Source organism: Stegastes partitus, unplaced genomic scaffold (assembly GCF_000690725.1).
Source record: "Stegastes partitus isolate 25-593 unplaced genomic scaffold, Stegastes_partitus-1.0.2 Scaffold146, whole genome shotgun sequence".
NCBI lineage: Eukaryota > Metazoa > Chordata > Actinopteri > Pomacentridae > Stegastes > Stegastes partitus.
The window spans coordinates 659,407-671,302 of NW_007577877.1; the positions used below are offsets into that span (position 1 = coordinate 659,407).

Here is an 11,896-nt window from a genome sequence, read left to right on the forward strand (position 1 = left end):
TGTACTGTATTCGCACTGTCTGGGTGCTGGTGGTGGTCTGTATTTAAATGCACTTAAGTAGATTTGGTGTTTGTCCTGTGTTTGAGTGAGCGCCTTTGAATGATGTCACTTTAAGCGAGAGGTCAGATTCATTATTCCCTCGCAGGAATCCGGCCTCCCAAGGTTAAATTCAAACATTCCAAGTTTTTCTCAAGCAATGAAAGCCGTTCGAATAGAGAGGAGTTTCATCTTCCTCAGCCTCTGCTACAGCTAATCTTAACCCCTTGCAATAACATTTCCACTCCGCTTCCTCCGACTCCAGACATATTTGCTCTCCCTTGCTGCTTGTGTCCTGTTAAGATTTAAACAGCAAACATAAAATGCAGAAGATAACCTGCAAGAAAAAAAAAAAAAAAAACGCTTTGGAGAGACTTGACTCCGAACATTATTTTAAAGACCAGATCTGAGAGCTCCGGCGCAGCAGTCGGGAGCGATTATCTGCTGTGATCCCTCTCCGATGCACCAAAGTCATTCATCTGCCGATCCTCCACCCCCCGCACACACACGCAGCCCTATGCAAAGGCAGACCCCTAATCATGTCGACACCGTGTGTCAGTGCCGTGGATGAGCAAGGCCTAGAGATGAGAACGGCTCTGTAAACATGGGCAGGCAGCAGGGAGCTTCCCTGCTCCCCCCACGCTGCTTGGAATAAGCAAAAGGGAAGATTTAGGGATTTTGCGGGGCCCAACTTTGTAGTATCAGCTCAGGGTCTTTTTCGACGTTTTCCGGGGTGCTGCCTATGGGATATTGTTCTTAGCTTATGAAGTGCCGCCCGCCCGTTATAAGCTGTGTCTTTTGTCAATAGTATTACAATTTTGGAGCCGAATCTTCTCCTTCCTCTGCCTCTCTCTTTCCACTCCCTTGGATTTAACTCTTTGGTATCGGCTGTAGCCCACATATTGTCTACGTATTCTGTCATTGACCTTTGCTGTTGACCTCTAACATTCAGATAAACCAGCAGAATCTTTATGAGGAACTCTTATTATACTGCTGACACCATTTTTCATTCGACCTCCATATTCATAGAAGTCAACTTTTTTTTTTTTTCCCACCACTGTCGATTATGAACTATCATGACATGAGTAGTAAATCTAGTGTGCATCAACTGTGTATATTCCATAAACAGGTTAATACAATTGGCTGTATCAAATGGAATGTATATTAACAACAGTCAACTGTGCTCTCTCCCCTGTCAGGATTCTATTATGGAGCATGCTCCCGCCCCTTGTTTTGATACAGCGGTAATTTAAAGACCGATCTTAATTGACTTATTTTTTCCGCATGTCTGTCGGAGCTTGTGCATGCACTGCAGTAAGAGTCTTGTTTCTTTATTGGGCCACACACAATGTACTGAGTTCAATTTTACCATTCATAATGAATGCAGCCTCGCCATTCAAATGCAGCCATAAGCACACAGCAGATAAGAATTTAATTAAATGTAGATTAAAACCAAACAGGAAAACACACTGGCTGATAATTTTTTATCACGTCCCCTGGTCATATTTTTTCCCTCATACTTTCGACTTGTTCTTCCTTGGGCTACATCTTTTCAGCTTGCCAAAAGTGGCGAAACACCTCACACATCTCACCGTGGCGCCGTGAGATTGTGTAAAATGCAAAACGAGGGGCGGTCACACGATTAATCAGAAATCCTCGTGTCTGGGGAGGATGGAGGCTGGCGGAGGATTGAGGTGGGGGGGGGTGCACAGGGGTGCAAGGAAGGAATTAGTTGCTTCATCCCAAATTTGCATCATATTCCAAAGGACAATCCCAGCACTGTAGGCAAGGGGAAACATATCTCGCTCTCTGCAGGAACAATTAAATATTTTCTACAATGCTGAATAAATGTCACCTTCAGTATCAAATTGTCCATACTTGCTAAACATGTTGTTACAGTGAGTGCCTCGAAAGCATGCCTGAGCAGAGAGAAGCCACAATTTTAGATGTGGACCACAGCCTCAGCTAACATACTGTAACACGCATTCAGGAGCTGTTCACCTCAGGCACTAATAGTGTGTTGAACTCCACTGGGGATACCAGTGAGCAAGAGACAACTGCAGTCTTGTCAGGGATTTCCCACTATTGAAACCTTACACCCGGGTGCTCGGTTACATATTAAACCTACATTGTTTTAAAAGATTTGTACACTGCTCGAATTTATCCCCGCATTGTACATTTTAATTATTATGAAAACTGACAGCCCTGGTGTTAATGATAAAGTACATTTTCTCAAGAAGAAATACATTAATTTCCCACCATCTGGTGCACTTATTATGTAGCATATTTCACTTGCACCCAGCTTTTCTAACACTTTCAGACAGCTGTTGGCTTAGACAGCTACCTGAATGACTTGAAAAATAAATTCTGCACTTAATACGACAGCTTTTTTAATCAGAGGTGATGGTCTCATCTCCCGCAAGCATGTGTTCACACTGGAAAAATCCGAACCTTGCATGACAGTAAATTACAATTTTGGGGGGATTTTATTGTAGTAGCGCTGCTGGTGCATTTGCAGAAAGGTTACAAACATGGCCTCGGTAATGTGGCAGTGGACTCGTGCGCCTGTGCCATCCCTGCCACCTCCACAGCGGCCGACACCGCCGTGCCGCTGCCTGCCTGACTGTGCCCGTGCCCGCCTGCCCACCGCGCTGGTGCTGCATCTCAGTTCCACTCTATTACCCTCACGCAGGCGATTGGCCTTTTCTGTGGGGAAAAGAGCAATTTCCTGTCGCAGTCTGTTTGATCAAGTGCTAAACCCTTGTGATCAATAGAGAGACAGATGTCGGCTCCAGATGGCCGCGTGGTGATACCTGGGGCAGCGCGGGGGCTTGCCAGGACGACAGAATGGCAATGAGCAAGGGCAGCGGCTGTGCTCCCGATGCACCAGCCACCGAGACACAATGTGACAAACGCAATTAGGCCTTTTAGCTGCAGATTATTTATTTCTCTTGCAAACCGACAGAAAATTTAATTAGCACATACTTTAAGCAATATGTAGAATTACAGGGGTGCAGAGACAGAGGGCATGCTGGGATGTTGCAACAGTGATTGGTGTGTGTGTGTGTCAGGAGAGTGTGTGTGTGTATGTGTGTGTGTGTGTGTTTTCTGTGTATTGCTTTGCTGTGAATACCCAATTAGCATGCTTGAAAATAAGGCATCCTTTGCCAAAAGGAAATGCACATTTTAAGGCATAAATCAGTGGGAATTCATAAAGAAAAAAAAAACACATAACTTCATAAATTCCATTCCTCATGACCAGATCAATAAATGTTGAATTCCAAAATGGATGACAGGTGCATCTCTCTGGCTCTCTGTCCTTCTGGAGAGGAAAAAAATAACTGCCAGCACCAGAAGGCCAAAATAGACCTTTCCAAAGAGGAGAGACAGAGGAGGAGAGAGGCTCCCATTTTTTAAACGGCAAGCATTTGCATTAGGGCTGGCATCCACCATACACCCCCAAATACACACACACACACACACACACACACACACACACAGACTGGCCAGCCAGCCCATGTGGCGTAGGGCCGGAGCCATGTTGGAGGAACCACTGAGGCGCGTGGCGATGGCGCGCTCCTCTCGCAGGAAAACCAAGCTCGCCGCCGTTGGCCCCGCGCCGTTCACCTGCTCCCACCGAGGCATGATGGGTAGGGGGACATGGGCCACGGGGCCGCAGCTGGAGGGGAAGGAGGGGTAGGGTCTGCTGCGGTGTCCTGTCACGAGGGGTCTTCTGGTCCCATTAGCAGGGCTTGGTCAGGACGGGCCCCCAACCAGCCTGCCGCCGCAGCGGGGGCCGCAGTAAACACATGTCGACTGGCCACAACCAGGACACAGGCAGCACTACCCGCAGAGAAGGAGAGCTAATAGAGTGCTCAATGGGACAAACCTGTCCAAATAAAGAATAAAGCAGAGTGGAGCGGAGAGGAGAGGAGAGGAGCCAGTCAGAGCTTTCCTTTAATAGTCTACTCCACTTTACTGTGGACAGGGAGGAGCTGACTGTGTGTGGCAGCTAATGAGGGAGAGGAGCTTTGTACTGTAGGAATGTGGCTGGTATTGTTTCAGACTGACAGCACAGAACTCTGAACTGTGTTACCTGCAATACAGAGAGTGAAAAGTGTTCTCCTTAGTCATTTACTGTTTGTGGGAGAATATTTCATTTGTTTTAGGAAAAACGTCAAAAAGAAAATGTTCATTTGTGGATGTTAAAAACCGTCATAAAACGGGCGACGTTTCAGGTGCAAGTTATTTCTCCTATAATTTAATACATTCCATTAGAAAATAAATAAATTTGAAATTAAAAATACTCCGGCTCTGTCAAAGCAGTCTAATGGAGCAAAAATAGCAGTTAATTCTCTTTTTTTTCTTGTCTCTTAAAATTACCACACCATTACCAGGCAAACATCCCCCTGCCAGCCAGTATCGTTCTCACTGTGCTGAAAAAGCGACATAAATCTCCAGAGACTAGTCAGTCTTTTAATTTCAAAGTGAAACATTTAATTTTTTACCCAGTAAAACATTTGCTGAATCACATCGTTGCATCATTTTTTCCGACAGTTTTTTTTGTGTGTGTGTGTGTGTCTTCAAACAATTCATAAATGTGTGTTGAATGACATTGTTCGATGTGCTGTGCTGCTTTTATGTCTTTGTTGCCTGTGAATGTATACAGTAGAGAGAGCGGCGTGTATGAGGCTCCCCTGGGAGGACTTTTTAATTTGTGGATTCTGACCCGCGTGCCATTCGCTCAAGGCCATCCATGAGCTCTCGGTGCTGGCTATATCTGCAAAAACACTTGATACTAAAATTAGTCCGGACACTGTGGTGCAAAAGGAGAGAAATCTGGGGGGAGGTTTTTGGGGTGTCAGGCAAGACAAGGCAAGTCAGGGCTCTGTAAACACATATTTACTGAACAACATTTATTTCCCTGGAAGAAGAATAAAATAGAAAAAACATTTCCTGCCACAGTTAGGAATTTTTGCAAATAAAATCTAAAACGTGTTGTAGAGGGACAAACACATTCACACATGCTTGATTGCTGTCATTACAGAATTGCAGCAACAACATACTAAAAGATTATTAAACGTAAAAAAAAAAAAAATACCCTTGAACGTTTCACTTCCATCATCGCAACCTAATTTCCAGGCAAAGATCAAGTGAGAATGAGGTCAGAAGAGAGACTTTTGATCCAAATGCATTTCTCGTGAGAGTAAAATCTTTAGCACCTACCTGCAAGGATGTATAGGCAGACTGGTGTCTGTGCTGCCCTGCCATGTCTGAGGCATCTCTGCATCATCGCAGTACAACGTCCGCGCGCTGCAGCTTGAGCATGAGAAGAGTGCCTCCTAGTGGCCGAGATACAGCATGAGCAGAAGGAGGCAGCAGAGAGTGAAAGAGAGATAGAGAGGGAGAGAGTCAATCTGTGTCAGAGCCTTAGTGAAATAATAGTAGAGTCAGCTAATTCTAGTTTAGTGTACCGTCAATAATAGTAAGCTTGTTTGACCCTGTGAATGATGTTCCCGCTCGGGTCTAACTCAGCGTTTTCCTTTCTGCTGCTTGCTTTGCTCCGGCTCAGGATTGTGATGGCAGGTTTGACAGCCATGAGTCATCCTAATGTGTTCAACTCTGATGATCCAGAAACAGTCCAAATATTTACCAGTATTCATGAGGAGGATTTGTTTAGTGTTTGTCACAGCACCATCAGGTCCGCTGTCAGGTGCAGATACAGATATTATTCATCCGCGATCTGTGATTAATATTTTCACAAGATCCGGGGAAGTAGACTGGGAAGTTGTTTATTGTGTCATACTGTAATTCACTCCCCCTCTGATGAAGCTTTGTTAAAGAAAAAGAAGTGGCGGCATGCAGCTACTTGATATTCGTAGGTGCGTGCAGCTTGTTCCCATTTGACCAGGAGGAGTTGGAGCTGATTTGAAGACAAGAAGAGTAGAGGTCTTTAATTACAACGCTCTCTGTGGCTTCAGGCACCACTGGCCTCACTTCACAATTAAGACCAGCAGTTAGCACCAAGCCAATAGATGTAGATGAGAACTTTAAGGGGCCAGGGAAAAAAAGAAGTCTCTACATCAATATCCGGCTTGACAAAGGAACATTTTTAGTTACTCACTGAATCTGGTATCACATATTTGAAATATGTGTTCTGTAAGCTGTATAAAAGGGTCATCAAGCACATACACATGAGTATACCTGCCGATCTCGCTCTTAGGCTCCCCATCCCTCAAACAGCACAGTGGTGCTTTATAATACATGACCCCATGATGCATTCAGATAATGCCAATGGGCCGCTGTTAGTGTTCCCAGAAGCCCCATTCAACCCCTCCCATAATATGTGGCTGCGGTGCAGTGGGACTGTACTCCAGTGCTGTAATGGCCTCTGCAACGGTAATGTGTTTGGACAGATGGGAGAGGCAAGTGCTGATGTGCTTAACTACGCATTTTACAGCTAAACTATTAAAGAGTTGTGCTGTTTACACACCAACATTTGAATACCTGTCTTCAGGCCAGTTTAATTATCCGGGCCCTTCTGTTATTTCTGCTGCTTTGTTGTCTCTCAGCTTTTGCACGAGGCATGAGAGATTTGTTTGCAGCTTCATTAAGATATGGTGGTGGTGGTAGCGGTTTGCAGGGAGCAAAAAAAAAAAAAAAAATTATTCCCGCTCAAGTATCTCATACTCTATTCTCCCAGCCTCCCCCATACATACGCAGATACTGTACACATCCGTTTTCTTATAAAGTCATTTAAAGTGAGAAAATTAAAAAATGCCCTGTGATGCCTGCACTTTGAAATCTCTCAGGGCTTTAGGCAAAGGGGAGGGACACACGCCCCCAGTCCCTGCGATTCATCCTGAGACGTTTGATTAGTTTATGAGTACTTATAGAGGGGGAAAGGGTTTGCATTATAATTTTGTTTCATGAATTCCTTTATATGTTCATCTTCAACTGCATGTTCAAATAAACCACTAATCAAAGAGAAGAGAGGGAAGAGGGCATTTAGCCAGCAGAGCCATAGTCTCAGGGCCTCAGTGAGCTGGTGGATATGGTATTGAGAGACTGTAGGAAGCAGTGGTTTTTAATTATCTGGACTACGTACAGGATGCCGTTTTTGATTGTTTTAATGAGGCAGCTGGCCTATTGTCTCCCCTTAATTCCTCTATTGTTTTTAGAATATGTCATAGTTCTTTATTCTTTTATCAGGTGCTCTGCAGGAGGATTTAGACAATAGCCTTCATTCCAACTGCATTGGCCACTGCACAAAGGCAGCTCACACTGCAGACAGTTAGCAGGCAAACAAGTGCAAATCACAAGCTGCACTTTCCCCAGCCTTTTCCCCAGTTTGACGACTTAACAGTTTTGGTCTTTTGCTCTAACTCTTGACCCACACCCTCAGCCCCTTTCCTCATTCATGCTGATCATGCTATTGTCATAAGGGGCTCAGCCTTGTTCCTCTGATTTAAATCGCCTGTCATGAAAAGACTGTTCGAGGGAAACAGCCATGAAGAATCTTCCTTCATGGAATATTCGATTTTGTTTGTTTCCCACCTGACGCCTCCATGCAGTCAGCTTTCAGTGCTTTACATCTCCATATGTACATAAAAATGACATTTCTGCAGAGCAGTTGCATGCATGCGCCCGTACATACACGCACTGTGGGTATACAAGTGTGCTTCTATTTGTTTGTGTGCAGATGTTATGGCTGCACAGGTAATCACATCATATAGCTCTACATACATAGATAGATATATGTATACATATATTTGATTTCCATTTCAGAGTGCTGAAGGACTTATGTAAAATAAAGCTACACTGAGGATCAGGAGGCATTTCAGAAAACCGTCAGAATCTATAGACATGATGTACAAAGTTGTGCACAGAAAAAAAAAAGCCACAAATTAGAGAGGAACAGCAATGATTGCCCATTCTAATTCTGATGACAATATAAGTGTAGTTTAAAGCATAATCCTGCAGCCTGAGCGCATGTATCTGACTTCTCTGTCTTGGTTGAGTGAGTGACTGTAACAAGCAGAGTGCTGCCTCAGTGTTTTGTATAGCTCAGTAAAACTGGGACATGCAGTCCTAAAACTCACTTCCAGCATTCTCACACACAACAGATGGATCTGTAGCATTCTTGGCTGAAGGGATGCAATCTGAGCGCATATTCCGCTGTCAAAATGCAGTAAAACATTTTCATCAGACTCCACATAATCTGCCTCATTTCAGCTGAGGAGAGCATACAGTATCTTTGATTTGGATTGATCCAAAAAAACACTGATTTGTATCTGAGCGTCAAGGCCTAGTTCATAATTCTCTTTGTAAGCTGAGCGCGTCTGAACTAAGAGATCCTTGCAGAAGAGAGAAACTTTTGTGGCTATGACTGCGATATATTCCACGCCATTGTCAGTGGCAGTTTGTATCTACCTTGATGGTAACTTGGGCAGACAGTGGAGAGGAGTTTTGTTATTTTAATTAGGAGATAAAAATTCAAAGGGCCTCTCCAGGCAGTGTGTGGTATGACAGAATCAAAACGATGAAGTGGAGCGGCCTGAAGTGTGTGTCTCGTCACAGCAGATTGGCCGACAGATAGGCACTGCTCTTTAAAGTGGCGCTGACATGCACACGCTCATGCAGGCGCACACACATACACACACACACACACACTCAGTCTGCACACAAATGGGACTTTGAAAGATAGCATATTTTAATACCATTTCACTCCTTTGACACGTTTGTGCGGGTCTAATTTTCAGTGCTTCACCAGCAGATAGGAAGGGCTAGAAAGGTTTTAATCAGGACAGTGATGTGAAATCTGAAATATTCAATTTTGAATTGAAATAATGGGGCAATTCATTCTAGAAACGTAACAATGATTCATACACAATGCAAGCTGTTGTCGTGTAAAGACATGACGGCTCTGTTTCCATCCCATAGTTTTCTACTTCCAATAAACAGACAGAAAAGTAGATTGTTTTCACACAGAGCCTCACTTGCGCACCTTCACCATGTCTACAGGGTGGTTTTAAACCTGGTGATTCATAGGTTTTGTGTAAACATGAGTAATCAGTGTTTCACATGTGCGGGGGCTTTCTAACAGCATCCCCCTGCCTTCACACCTCTCCTCAGGACTCTCTTTATTCCACATCAGCCAGGGCTCAAATCACATGTCCCCTCTCAGCCTGACACTCCGTCGGTATGTTTGCACATCTTTGAAAGCTAACAGCGTGCTTTAATTAATTGTCCAGCTTTCCTCAGAAACAATGTCCTAATTCTGCCATTTAGCGGGAGCGTATCATAGTTTGTTGTTATCTCCCCAGCCAGATTTCTGTAAATAGTCATATTAAAAACTTTAATCTCTTCAATGGAAAATGAAGTGCAGCTGAAAAGCCTGTCATGTGCTGAGATAAATATTATCTAAGCTAAAACCTTCACTCTCTCCCTCTACCCCCTCCCTCCTTCCTCCTGCCCCCTCCCCCTTTCTCTGACTTAATGAATATGTTCAGAAGATTTCAGAGGAATGCTTAATCCCAAAACACAACAATCTAATAATATGGAGGACCTGTCTCAGTGTTCTAGCTGACAACAGCACTCTAGGCTAGAGTTTACCCCAGCTGAGGTATGCGTTGCTTCTGGATATGAGCGCCGGTAGCCTAAAAAGACATTTGAGTGACAGTAAAAAGAAGGACATTAGCTTTTAAAGGGAGCATTCACCCAAATTACAAAAAATGTATTTTACCAGGTTTTGAGATTTTTTTTTGCCTCCACGCCAACACAAACAAACGTTTTTGGTGCTCACTGCAATGAAGTATGACATTTAAAAAGCAGCGTATTTCCAGAAACAGAGTCCCTGTGGAAAATACAACAGAAGAAACAGTCTCTATAAACACCCTGAACAGTCAGTTATCCACAGTAATGTTGGCAGTGATTAAGGAAACACGTGTTGCTGCTGAAATTTTTAAATGTGAAAATTCCATTTACCATTATTGTATCAGGATGGCAGCAGACATCTGATGAAAAAGAGTTTGCCCTATTAGAATTTTGGTAAACTAACTTTTTATATATTTGGGGTGTTTTGTGTCAAAAAAAAAATATCAATCTTTTTTTTTTTCATTTTTGGGCTGCTATGTAGTTTTACACTTTTGAAAAATCACCTTTTCACTTTATGTTCTGACCAACACCTTGTCTGAACCCCACAGTTATGCAACACACCACTGAAATACAGAGTCTTTGAGAAGTATTGCATGCCATCTAAGGTGCACACAAATATCATTTCTTCAGCTGCGTAATGCCCTGACATTTAAAAGTAGAATTACTCATGTGTACATGCAGCAAAGCTTTCTCCTCTCTCGCAGCAAGCATTTAAATGTCTCTTCTATCTCTGTTTTGTCCAGGTGGCCAACTGTGGTGCACTACCACCAAGAACATGATGGAGGGCGAGGAGCTGGTGGCGTTTGCGGTGGACTTTGACTCACGTCTGCAGGCGGTGAACCACATGTCTCTGAGTGAGGGCATGTACCCAGCCAGGCTGCTGGACAGCATCCAGCTCCTGCCACAGCAGGCCGCCATGGCTTCCATCCTGCCCACTGCCATCGTCAACAGTGAGTGTCCACGCACGCACCAACACCAGCACACGTACATGGAGCTGGAACGAGACGTGCTTTTGTTTAGACATGCACAATCACACACACATGCTCTTGTTCTTTCTCCTTTTCTGTCTCCCTCTGACACACACACATACACACTAGTCCACAGCCTGCACTCAGTCACCTGCTTAACAAGGAGCGTCGTCTCCGCCGGGCGTAGATTAACCCAGATGAGTCTCTGCACTGGAGATAAGAGCCATCGACCTTCAAGTTTTGGGTTCACATAAACACACTGAGGCTCGAACTAACGTGTTAATTGCAAAATACACGCCTCATGCAAATAGTGTGTTTGTTTACTTAGCGAGGGCTATCTGGGTTCAGCTCAACAGGGAGGCTTCTGTAAGCAGATGGTCCAGTGTTCTTGTTTGCCCTTGAGAAAGGGCACCAACCCAGTGGTAGCAACACAGCGATATGCTGCAGCTGAGGATTTGGTGGAAAAGCCTTTTAACACAGGCTTTGAGAGTCAGAACTGTAGAAGTATGGAAGAGGAATGCTTGTGTGTGCATATGTGCAAGCTCTTTATCTTTACACTTGTGTGACAATATGAAAGTAGTTTGAATCCTGATATCATGTCCCCTTTGTCACTTTCTGTGTCCCTTCAGAGGACATCTTCCCGTGCAAAGCGTGTGGAATCTGGTTTCGGAGCGAGAGGAACCTGCAGGCCCATCTCATGTACTACTGCAGCGGGCGGCAGAGGGAGCCAGAGACAGTCGTGGAGGAGAACGAAAATGGACCACACCAGACACCCAGTATTTGCCCCTTCCCACAGTGCAACAAGAGCTTCTCTGGAGCAAGGGCCCTGGAAATGCACTTGAGCACCTCACACAGTGGTGAGTGACAAAGTCATGAGCCAAGATTCAGAGAGAAATTAGATTTTTTTTTTTAAAAATACAACAAATGTCATTGTTTTTATATTATAGTTCTTGCAGATGGCTACTTTCACTCAATTTTAAAAGAAAAATATGTTTTAGAAAAAAGGACAGAGTTTTAGACGCATTTGGGAAAATGACTGTCATTTCTTTTGAGAAATATACATATCCTGCTGTCAGCTAGCATAGTTGACAGTTTATCCTTGAGCAAAAAAAAAATCTAGTGGATGGGAATAAGCTTGGCATAATGCATGAGCGTTTGATGGTTTCTACAGTTAACTCTAAAGGAGAAGTGGGAGGCGAGATTCTGAGCATTTCTCCCTTTTATCTCCTTCACAG

At 44.0% G+C, this 11,896-nt stretch overlaps 1 protein-coding gene across 1 annotated transcript in view; it reads left to right on the forward strand.

The window, feature by feature from the left end:
* The window catches only part of zfpm2a (zinc finger protein, FOG family member 2a), a 117,821-nt gene that overhangs the window by 102,270 nt on the left and 3,655 nt on the right, over positions 1–11,896 (forward strand). Inside the window, exons 6-7 of the mRNA XM_008279184.1 lie at positions 10,437–10,643; positions 11,291–11,518. Of these exons, the coding sequence (XP_008277406.1) occupies positions 10,437–10,643; positions 11,291–11,518 (435 nt within the window). The remainder of the gene's footprint in view (positions 1–10,436; positions 10,644–11,290; positions 11,519–11,896) is intronic.